Here is a 12,210-nt window from a genome sequence, read left to right as displayed (position 1 = left end):
CCTACATCTGAGTCTGATACTTTGGTATCACCCTAAGAACATGGGCAAAGCGGGAAATTTTAACCTCTTCCTCTCTGGCCATTGAGAAACCTACAAAATGCAAAATATAAACTACATTCCATTATTTGAAACTACCATGGCTCTGATAAACTTATACAAGTAGGGTATCATTGTGAAATCTTGCTTCTAGCTATTTTTTTTTTAACGGTAATGAAATCTTTTATGTATTTTTAATCTAGTGGGTTCTGAGTTAATGAGATTTTCTCATTATTTAGAAAGAAGCAGTGTTTTCCTTGCCCCTTTTTTCCAGGTTTTTTATTTTTAATGCATTTAGTGAGAGAAGTGTTGTCATTTGGCACAAGCTATTATACAGCTCCCAACAAGCCACCCATAGTCTGCAGGTACAACTCAAATGCATTTGAAGAGGAACCAAAGTCTGGCGAGCCAAGCTCATAATTAGTGCAGTTCAAAATTCCCCTGGTTTTCCCCCTGTTGGTTCTTAAACTCAGTAAACTCTCAGGTCAACTTTGGTGGTGGAGGAATCACAGCTAGAAAATAAGGATCAGAGGGAAAGGAAACAGGGCAGGAGGGAAAGTTACACACCCTGAACCCCAACCACCTGTGCAGTGAGCGGTCACCCTGGCGTGCCTGGTCACCTTGTCTCACGTAGCCATCAACAGAACTAGGATTAAAACAGCGCGCTTCCTGTTTCACGGTCCAGTCCGAGGAGCCCGGGCACTCGGCAAAGGCCGTGGCGGCCGAGGTGGAGCCAGCCCAGGCCAGTTCACTAGCTCCGCTCACGTCAGCACGGAGGCTGGTGAAAACTGTGTCCCAAGCTTACTACAGGGAGCGCTGCCAGCTACCTCCTCAGAATCACACTCCCCGCCAGCCTAGGTGCACTGCGCTGTGTGTGTAAAACAAAACACCAAAATGGTAACATTTCTTCAAGTAATCTGCAATCCATTTTAAAAAATCTACAATGCTTACAGCAAACCTGAGTCTTGTTCTGCTGATATTTGGAAGAATTAATGTCATAAATTCTTTGATTCGCAAACTACTCGGAAGCAAAGGGCACATAAGTAACCGATAAACTTTTGTCTGACACTATCTCCCTCTCAGGGCCTTTCCCTTCAGGTACACGGGGGAAGGATCTGTGAGCCTTCAGGTAGAAATACCGTTGGAAGGTCTCAGCAATCTGATGCCTTCTATACATACAATTCTCCATTTATAAGGCTCAATTTTCCCTCAAAAAAAAAAAAAAAAAAAAAAAAACAGCCTTGAGTGGGAAGTAGATTTGCTCAGTCCAGGCCACGGCGAGCTCTTTGGTAGACACTTGGGTCTCTTCTGGGCTTTTGTGGAGCTCACGTTCCAGGATCCCCAGAGCGGCAGAGGACGTGAGCAGCACCTTCACTGAAAGCCGCTTGGCTCTGCGCCTGGGCACAGACACCTTATCTTGGAAAATGAGGCCAGAAGATTCCGTTTGTATGGAATTGGAGCCAAGATACAAGATGGTGAGTACTAATCTCTAGCTCAGTGAATAGAGAAGGCGGCACCCTCCATCCCTACACTGCGGTATCTTAAATGTCCAGCATGAGTCTGACTTGATCTCGTCAAAACATGATGCAGCAATATTTTACCTGAGCGGAAGTTAAGAAACAATCTTTTTAAAAATGCTCCGAATAAGCTACCTATTAATCTGAAAGGCTTTGAAGTAATTCAGTGCTTATTATCTCCTTAACTTTAGCCTATATTCAAGCTCTATAATGTTTTTATTAAGGTTCACATTTTATATCTTCACAGACTGGATGCCTAAAGGTGACACATCAGTGAGCATCGGGTGAGGATTGCTCCTCACCTGGGAATGAGAGGTTTAACATCTTTGGGGGAAGCTGCTGAACTGGCCTGCTACGCCTAAGTACAGTGGGGACACCTAGGGAGGACGCCTTGCGCCCTTCCCGTCTTGCAAATTGAATGCTTTGGATTATTAGTTGAGTCCCACTGGCTACGCACGGGTTAAGTGACCCAAATCCAAAGTCAGAACAGAGCGATGGAAAGGCAAAGGCCGAGCAGCTGAATGTCAGAGCATCCCTGTGCCGGCAGGCAGCCATGCCCAGTGGTGAGCTAACCAGATATGGGCATGAATACGATCCATCGATCATTGTTTGTCATTTACCTTCATTAAATAAGTTAAATCAGTTATGCAGTCCTTATTCATATAACTGACCCAGGAGGGAGTTGGGATAACCATAATAACAATGGAACTCTTATTTGGTTATGGAAATATGCTAATTTCTCTTTCACTTGTCTGGCCTTATTATAACTTTTTGTTTCATTCAATATCATATGAGGATAGCAAAAAACCAATAAAAGGAAAAGAAAGGCAGAGGGCCTGATTTCCTCTTTTATACAGGTAGGACAGTCATTCAGACAAAGTAGAAGTAGACTCTCAGTAGAAGAAAGAGTGACTCAACTTACTACTGCAAAGAGGGCTCGCCGTCAGAGTGGACTCACAGGCCAAAGGCACTTGGCAGCCCAGCCACCGGCTGCCTGCAGCCATAGGCAGTCACCTCTCCCTGCATATCATTTTGGCAGGAATCAGGGTGATGGTCTTGACCGGGAGGTACAGAGTGCTGGGTGGCCTTTAAGGACACCTTCTCTCCTGTCCGTGGTCATTGCCAGTCACTGTGTCCTTGCCCTAGACCTTGGCTCAGATTTCCCCCTGAGATTGGTGCAGGAACCTTATCAGGCGTCACCACCTCAGATGAGGCATGGCATCTTTGTTGTGTTTATAGGTTGCAAAGTATCGTACTTGTGCATTTCATAAAAAAAATACTATTAACCCAGGGTATGTGTCAGTTCACGTCCTCCAACACATCTGAGATGTACTAAAGGTGTGTGTTTCTCCCTATCAGAAATGACCTAACTGATATCTCATGATAAATGTGTTACCCTCAATTGCTTTATTTTTGGAAAACAGATGTGCTTAACAAAAGCCCACCATTGAATTTATCTTGTAGTTTCTGTGACATTTATACAGTTATCAAACATATGTTGATTTTGTTTTGGTATTGGGAACTGAACTTAGACCTTCACACTTTCCAGGCAGGGGCTGTATCCCCAGCTCTACATGCTGTTTCTGGAGTGGAATGCTAATTTGACAACTTTTTGACCATAAATATAAGTCTTCTTGTAAATATAAAGTAGTATATTGGAGTAAAAATATTTTCTGCAATGATGATTCAAGTGGCATTGTGATTCTGACACACACAAAGGAAAGGCAAACACAACATTTGCCGACGTGGTCAAATTGTTGAGAGAATGCTGTACTATTCTAGGAATTTTATATGCATCGAAAACAGTTGGTGATCCATCCAAGCTGATCTTTAAGAATTGATATCTTAGGGGCTGGGGATTTAGCTCAGCGGCGTAAGCACCTGCCTTGCAAGCAGGCAGTCATGAGTTCGATCCCCGGTACCGATAAAAAGGAAAAAGACCAAAAAAAAAAAAAGAATTGATATCTTAAAAATAATAGGCCAGACTAAGAGAAATTGGTCCTGACAGATCTAAGCAACCATCTAGAAAGTGTCACAAATGAAAGTCGCTGCTGTTTGAATCCACGGCCAGGCTTCCAACCGTCCCTAAGCAAGGCCTTCTCCACCGGGAGTTTGGTGGACTGTACTCAATCAAGGCGGCTTTCTGAGAAGCTCGTGTTCACAACCAGAGTTCACACGCACTCCAGGCTTTCTGCTCAAAGCTCAGAATCAAGTAAAACTATGGCTTGTATCAGATTGCAATTCCTGAGAAGGGTGTGGTAAGGAGAAACAGAAGGTGGCTGTCTGCAAACCTGGAGGCCGCCCTGCTGGTACCCAGAGCAGGGGCGCGGATGTGAGCAAAATCAAACAAACCTAATGACCACGCCATTATGTTGTTAACACCTTGAGTAAATTCCACTGGCAGAGCAGCTCAGTAATCAGAAACAGAAGGAAAGAAACAAGAAATGTATGCCCCCCACCCCACCCCGCCAGGCTGCCCGGAGTGTGGAAATCATTTCACATTTTTCTATTTACTGAGCACCATCTCTGAACCTAGGATGTGCAAGTTTTGTGACTTACACTGCTCGCTTACACACAGCTTTTTTTCTTGAGCACTAAAGTGTGCACAAAGTAAAAAATTAAAAATATAAAATTTATAAATAACAGATCTGCTTCTGAACCTCCCCACAGACAACAGCCACTTCCCATTTCTGTTGTTGTTAATTTGTTCCTACCTCACATATTTTCCAGAAATATGCACACACTCAAAATAGTAGTAAATTATTACATTGTCTTCTCTCTCACATTGAGCATGTGGTATTAGCCTGGCAAATATATATATATATATATATATATATATATACTGAGATTCTGATAATTTTCTCCATGATATTCAGTTAACTTAGGGAGTTTCTTGCTGTAATAACAAGGGATCCAGAAGATCCCTTCCTAATATTAAACTGTGTTCTTGATGGAGGCAAGACAAAACTCCAGCTTGAAGATATAACCCCGAGCTGAAAACCTTGGGCCTTTGAAACAGTTTTCAATGTCTTTTAGTGATGGAATATTTCTTAACCATTAGTGCTGCAACGCCTGGAAAAGATTTCAAAATTTTTATTTCAAAAGGAAGTAAATTGCTCTCAAGTTGACCATTTCTTTCACACCATGGAAATGTGAGCTGCTCCTTAATTAGTGTGCAATACCCCAGGCTCTATTCTCAGGCTGTGTTCACACCTGGGATTTGTTCTGAGTGGGGAAGCAAATGTTATCGTTAATAAGGAAAAATTCATAAAGATATTTGCAGACGGAAGAAATCATCAATACGTTAAGTACAAATTCTGTGGCAGTTTCTTATTGACAAAATTACGATGATTAAAGAGATGAGCAGTGAAACTGACTTTCCTGAGGTGACGGGAAATGCTGAGGTTGTATTGCAGGTTTGGGGAACTTAATTTTGCGGCCGCCAGGAGGAAACTATATTTTCTACGGTTATCATTTTAAAAGTCCATGGCATTTTGGAAAGAAGTTATCCTAAACCTTGATAGCTTGTGTAAATCAAATGTTTCATCTGTTGTCTGGTTTTACAGTTTACTAGAGGTTAAAGCATCTTGTAATGGGATTGGAAGTATAAAAAATATCTGTTGTCAAGATCCATCTACTCAGGTTACAGATGGCTTGAGACAACCCTGCAATTTTGTTTTCCAGCTTGGAACCACGTGAGAATCTCCATGTTATGGGCCGAAATGAGGGGAAAGTATCCTGGTTAAACAGGATGTCAGGCTTTCCTAATGGCTGTCTCCAGATCCACAAAGGACAAGCTGAGTGTTTTGGAGACAGCCCTCCGAAACCCCTGGTCCTCTCTAGGTGCAGTTTCCGAAGTGCTGTGGGTGATATTTACGTTAAAAGCTCCATTAAACTAGTGCACATTCTCTGCAAAGCAGTATAAGAAAATGCCAAGAAAAACTCAGCGAGGAGCATTGCGTGTGGTGTGAGAAGAATAATTTATAACCCGGTTGTGAAGGAAACAAATAACTTCAATTTAAGAGTCACTGCTCTTGAATTAAAATGGACTTGCAGGTATTTTGAGAGATATTATGGGACCTATTAAGATCTGTTTCCATTTCAGGATTGTGCCGTTCTCCTACTCAAAAATTAAATTATTCAGCCTTGTCAATAAGCACTTTATATCTCTGCCAGTTATTAAATTATGCTGCTGAATTGATACGTTAAGGTCTGGAATGCCAAATAAGGTTGTTTTTCTCAAATGTCTATTGTTCTTTCTCTGCCACTTGAGTCACTGAGTTTCTTTCATTGTCTTTTCCTTTCCATTAACCTATGTGTAGGTTTCTAAAAGAAAGTCTAATGCAAAACCAAACCGCGGAGTTTCGTACCCTTTGTGGAGTTCATGCAGCTGCATACCACAGGAAGAATGTAATTCCCACCTGTCATCGTCCTTTCTCGACGGAATATTAAAATAAATAATCAAGCAGAACCCTGCTGAGGAACATTCCACAAATAAAGCTACTCTGGACACACTTGTGCATGCCGTGTTTTAAGAAAAATCCAGCATTTTCTCACTGTGCAATTTAAATAAATATAGGTTGCAAATTAGGACAATGTATAGTTCCTCCTCTTTGTTTAAGGCAAATTTCAAATTTAAGGCCATCGTGAGCCAGAGGAAGGAATTCGTGGTAATCACTGGGATCCTGGGAATTGGAGAAATGTAGGTGTGCAAACTGAGCCGCGTTCTTTCACTTTTGCACTTATCTTAAGACGCTATCTGAATGGATCAAGTGGAATAAAACTGTCCAAATGTGAAAAGCAACAGAAGAGGTAACTTGCACTGAGATGGTTTTATTCTCAATGAAACAGGGATCAATAATAAAGCAAACTCTGGAGTAGACAATGTGAGTAGTGTTTTATTTTCTTGAATAGAAAAACATGTTCTTTGCAAAATAAAAGTGAAAAGGTTTATGAACTTATGACACATCAGAAAATAACCTAGTTCACTGTGCATAAACCTAGATCCATTATTCAAAATCCCACTAGTCATTTTATATCTGATGAATTTCATTATTACCTCTATTGTATTATCAAGTAGTTACTGCTTCTACTTTAAAGGGAAGGGAAAAGTACATGATTTCTACATGATTATGTAGAAGAAATAGGAGCGAAATCATTACTCAGAAGGTTTACATGTTGTCAGTAAGCTCAGATGCTATCAAAAAAGAGACAAATTCAAAAGAAAGAAAAAGAGAAGGAAGGAAGGAGGGGCCGGGGGCATGAGGGACAAATTGCTTCCCGATGGATCACTTCTTGGCTGTTTACTGATTTAACTTATTTATTTAACTGCGGTCTGGAGATGGTTAAAAGGACACACAAATAAAATCCTTTGCCTTTCAATGTGGATAAGAAGCCCTCCCTCTTCTATTACTGGCGTCTCCCTACTTGTAACCGAGGGCTCCCTTCCATCTGCAATGCTGAAGGAGAAGAGCAAAAACAGAAAGCTTGGCAAAAATAGCAAGAGGAAATGATAGAGAAAAAGCACACAGACTGCTGGGTTATAGTTGATTACCTACAAAGCAGAGTGACCGAAGCCACTAAATGCGGGTGCAGATGGCTTCTCTCTCCGAGCTAGCGTGGCTTTCCCAGCCAGAGAGCAAAATGAGCCGGCTGGGGCGAGGGCCACAGGGGGTCTCCCCCAGCTGTATGGAGACGTCATGCAACAGCCCCAGGAGACTGGCCTAAACTGGGGCCGCGGTTCACAGTGGAGATAGAAGGGCATTCTTCATGCTATTTCTCCCGATTCTTTAAACACCCTCTTTTATAAAATTAAAATCAATTGGTTTTAACGAAATTATGTTCAAATGAGGATGTGCAAAGACTGGGCAGGGTGTTTTAAAGACGCTATTAAAGCACTGTGGTGAAGAAGAATCAGACTAAAGTTTCAGAACCAAAATAGCATTCAGCGTTTGCCATCATCTTCAAAATACTTGGGTCTATCACTGGTGTCTTCCTCCTCAGATTATTTGTGATTAACAATGGAAAAGCTCAGCAGGCTAAAAGCAGAAGGTGGCTCCTCCGCGAGAGAGAGCTTCACTTCTGAATGGTTGTTGGTAACGTACCTATTAGAAGAGATGCCGTCAGCAGTTTGGGGTCGTACGGACTCTTCCCACGGCCGTTTTCAAAGTGTGAGTCCTCCAGTTTAAAAATGTTGTCCTGTAGATTAAAACGAAGGAGGAATTTCATATATATACAAAAGGAAGTGCTTTCAATGTGCTAGCTAACCAGAGAGAGGTTGAATAGTCACGTACTACAAGGAGTGCAAACTTCAGAGATGACAAAGTGAATTAAGTGGGTCAAAATAGCTTTTCCTGTCAAATAGCTGCTCCTGGTGGTGGCTTTTAGTATCAGAGAGCAAATCGTAGTCACAGTGTACAGAGGAATCCTAAGGCACAGGATGAGAACTGAGGCAGAGAGAGGGCATTTTTCTAACAGATGTGACAAGATCTGTGCTAATGGCTCTTGGAGAAATAATTTTAAATTGAAATAAAATGACCCATGTTCTTCCATGATAGAGAAGAGCGTAGCAATCCACTACATTAGGCACCTAGAATACATCTCGCGGTCCGCAGTTTTGGTGGGTGTTCTCCAGCAATAAGAGCTAAGTGGCCAGTGCTGCTGTCTTTTTGCGGTCTACCTTGGTACGACTCTGGGGCTCTCGTGAAGCTCCTCAACTTTTAAGCTACCCTGCAGCAGTCAGGCACTTGAACCCAGCTTTCTCGGCCCTGTATGTGGGAAACTTCACACCGCCTGGGGTTTGAGCCTGGCGGTGCCATCAGAAGTGCGCACATTTGTATCTCAGGGAAGCCTGCTCTGTTGGGGGCTGACACCCAGACGCAGGGAGGAACTTTTGATTGCACACAAAATTATGCTAGGATCTGGAGTGGGACGGTGGCGGGCAGCATGACAGCATGCTCCTCGCTAAGGAGGTAACTGGCTCCTGACTAACTTGTGCAGCGGTTATGTGGCCGTGCAGTGGTTTGGGAAAGACTTCTGAGCATGCCTTTCAGACCCAGTGTGCTGCGGAGTAGCCCGGGCAGAGTATACGCTTTTGCTAGCAGCACATTAACGTATCCATGGCCTGAATTATAATAGCTTTGCTGGCGGTTTCTCTCTTATTCACATAAAGTATTTTTCTATCTTCCTAGAATAGTAAATGGGGTTCCTTTTACAGTCAGTAAAGATCACTTTATTTAGCGTTTAATATTTCTGATGCAGCTAATGGCAGGGTTTCAGACTGTGACTCTTAAAACTCCTCTGCATCAGGAAGGAGACAGGAAAGGGAAGCAGCCACCGTGTTCTGGTGCCAGCTCCCTGCATGGGTCTGGCATTTGGTGCCTACTAGTCCCTGGCCCGGAAGCCTCTGCAGAGCAGGTCTACACTGCACACTGCGTCATTTAGGGCCTCCCCAGAGCTGTCCTGAGTTCAGTGGCAGGGGTGGTGAGTGGGCACCGGTGCAGCTGGGCAGGGACTGCAGTTGGACCTCTAGTCACCAAGTTGTACCTCTGAGCTCTGGCCCTGAAAGCCAGTGTGCATAAGAATATCTACCCTTGAAGACTTACCAGGAGAATTACAAGATTTATATGCAGCATTTTTAATGTAGCAAAATAAGAAACAAATGCTATTTATATTAATTATACCAAAATTATCGTGGAATAATATGAAAAATGAATACCCATGTTTATTGTTAAATTTTTCAACACAATATGAAAGAAATATAATTAAAGAGAGTCCCATAAATTGAGGAATAGTCAAGTTGTCCACAAATCTAATTTATCATAGATACTTGAATGTGACAATTATATCTTGAAAATTATTGACATATATTAATAAAGACATAAAAGAAACTTCTAATACATATTTTGATACATATGGGTATTTCCATTAAAATTAGGAAATAGATAAACTGAGAAAATATATGCCTTATTTAAGCAAATCATAGGAAATGGTTTAAATGTTTTACCTCTATGAGTATACTAGGTTAGAAGAAGAAGAGAGAAACGGTGGCATATTGGGAAAGATTTCTTAAAATATTGTTGCCATTTTGTACTCTTGAGACATTTTACAACACTGACAAACATGAAAGAGCTCTCCCGTTAAAGAAAGAGGCCCCAGCGTCTGGGATCATGTGTCCCGGTTAATCAGAGAATGCCAAGGTAGGGGAGAAGGACTTCCGGGCTCATGTAATATTTGATTTACAATGTAAAGGTTTAGACTTCACAGGAAGAAAGGTTAAGCACATTGGTTCTGGGTCAAGAGAAGATGAAAACTATTCTTGGTCACGGTGTCAGGTAATACGTTCAGACGTTTCCTTCCTTATGTTCAAAAACTCCATAAATAAATACTTGGTTAATCGCCTCCTTTACGGATACTCAATATCTCTCTGCTCAGCGTAACTCTTACTCAGGCCTCTGAGTCTCTACCATGTAAATATTTTAGATTCGCACATGATCCAGCAGCGCAAAACAAACTACATCTTCTTTCCAGCTCAGTCAGATGGGGGAGAGGAGTAGATGTAACCTGATTTCTGCATGCAACAGTGAAACGACATTTCTTACAAATCAATGTTTGTAGAGTAAAAGTCCTACCCTAATTGGGACCCAAAATACCGAAAGTGGGCAGAACTGAGTGTTACCTGTGTGCTGTCTTTATTAACTCTGGATATTGGGGAAACCACTAAATCCTCATGAAGCTCAGATTCCTCCTCTGTAAGAGGATAAACAAATCTCATAACTGATGTGACGATACATTGTAGTAATGCACATAAAACACCCTTGGTATGCCTTCAGAAATCTTTTCCTCAGTTCCATGCTGTATGCTTGCTACAATAAACCATTCTGTGTCACACTGATCAAAATCTCTCATGACACAGTGAGAATGACCATTTACATTTTCATTAGTAAAAATTAAACCGGACGTTAATTCTGTGTGAATCCTTCAGCCTCCCCCAAGTGGGAAGCATTGATCCTTCCCTTGGCTGCACAAGTGACAAGCTGAGAAAATTCTTTGAAGAAAAATGTCACTTAAACTAGGAAAATATTATCTTCTTAGTATGTGAATTTCTGAAAATGAGCATAACTGCTAATTTATTAAAATATTTTGTTGAGAGTTGACTAAAATACAAGGGTACTAAACAGAATATGTATTAAATCAAAAGGGAGCCCTCTTCAGCATGTTTTGTATGTTCACGGTCATTGCCATGAAGAACACCAGCACTGCTCTGTTTCCCAAAGACCAAGTCCTCTGAGATGTGCAAAGCTATTGCACCACTGTGAAAGAACCTGTGTTAATACAACTATTTGTTCACGTCCTCATGTTGTCCATGTAATATACTATGCTTCACTGGGTCTACTGAGAAAGCCTTTGAATTCTGATTCCTACCAGTCACTTTCTGTTTTTGAACAATGTTAAACAGATCACACACATAAATAATAAGAGGGAAACCCTAAGACTCATGTACACGTTTATTTAGTTAGTTATTTTTGAGGCATTCTCTAACTATGTAGCCCTGGCTGGCTTTGAACTTGCAGTGGTCTCTTGCCTCAGCCTTCCAAGTGCTGGGATCCATGCGTACCTTTAAAGTGCAGAGCTGCTGTGTCTGTCCCGGGCTAAAAGAGTTTTCAGTTTTTATAATATTTGAGCAGAGCTCCAGCCATGGGGGCTCTAATTGCTTTAGCAGATTCCCTGAACATATCATGTAAGTTATTGCACCATATTTTATTACATCATTGCATCAGTTTTCAGCGACTATTTTTAGCTTTCAAGACCACTCTTTCTCTTTGTCTTTTGGATTTCCTGAATGTTACGAGGCCACAGTGAAGTACGGCATTAGAGGAAATAATAACCGTGCTGATGTCTAATCCAAAGTCTTATAAATTATAAACCGTTGATGACATCATAGCCATAAATTTCCTGAATCTCAATCTTGTCCAAGTAATAAATGATGGCAGTACTGTTGCAATGTTACCTATTTTATTTAATGATTAAAACATAAGTGATGTTTAAAAAATGGAAAGAACGTAAAACTCATAATGTACATAAGGGAATAAATGTTTTCTATGAGAAATGACATAAAATTATATAAAGCCCGTGGTCGGGGCGTATGGTAAGATGCGGATGTTTTGTGTTTTTAAATCTTGCTTTTCTTTTGCATGGAAGGTGCTGTGAACACTCAGATTCTTCACCTTTGCCTCAAGCCACGCCACGCCCTTCCCCTGCAGCCTCCAGCTCCAGGGATCACTTGTTTCCCCTCAGATTAAACTCAAATGTCGCATCCTAGGAGCGTTTTCAGAGATTACTGCGTCCTAGGAAGTGCCAGGCCTGCTGCATTTTCGCCAGAGAAAACCCTTTTGTGGGTCGAGTCCACCTAAAGCTGACTTGCGCTGGCAGGAGGACTCCAGGTAGATCTGCCCTGTGCAGTGCTCTGTGGCCATGTGCAGCATCTCGTCATTTAATGCAATTAATTAAAATGGAAAACAACCTTCCGGTGGCATTAGTTTCAGTGCTCAGCATCCCACGTGACTGGTGGCCGCCCTGCCACAGAGGCAAACAATGGGATCTTCCAGAGTGACAGTGAGTTCCAGACAGCGAGGCTGTGGCTCTGCACCCCAGAGGC

The 12,210-nt window shown here is 41.8% G+C and overlaps 1 protein-coding gene across 3 annotated transcripts in view; it reads right to left on the bottom strand.

The window, feature by feature from the left end:
* Positions 1–12,210, bottom strand: part of Sema3a (semaphorin 3A) — a 427,345-nt gene that overhangs the window by 80,839 nt on the left and 334,296 nt on the right. For all 3 annotated transcript variants that reach the window (XM_003469818.5, XM_063237438.1, XM_063237422.1), the window contains one exon: positions 7,658–7,751. In XM_003469818.5, the coding sequence (XP_003469866.2) occupies positions 7,658–7,751 (94 nt within the window). The remainder of the gene's footprint in view (positions 1–7,657; positions 7,752–12,210) is intronic.

Source organism: Cavia porcellus, unplaced genomic scaffold, assembly GCF_034190915.1.
Source record: "Cavia porcellus strain 051 isolate PalLab524CR breed Dunkin Hartley unplaced genomic scaffold, mCavPor4.1 scaffold_2, whole genome shotgun sequence".
Classification (NCBI taxonomy): Eukaryota; Metazoa; Chordata; class Mammalia; order Rodentia; family Caviidae; genus Cavia; species Cavia porcellus.
Note: the sequence above shows the minus strand (reverse complement) of the source record. Positions and strands in the feature narration are given on the sequence as shown.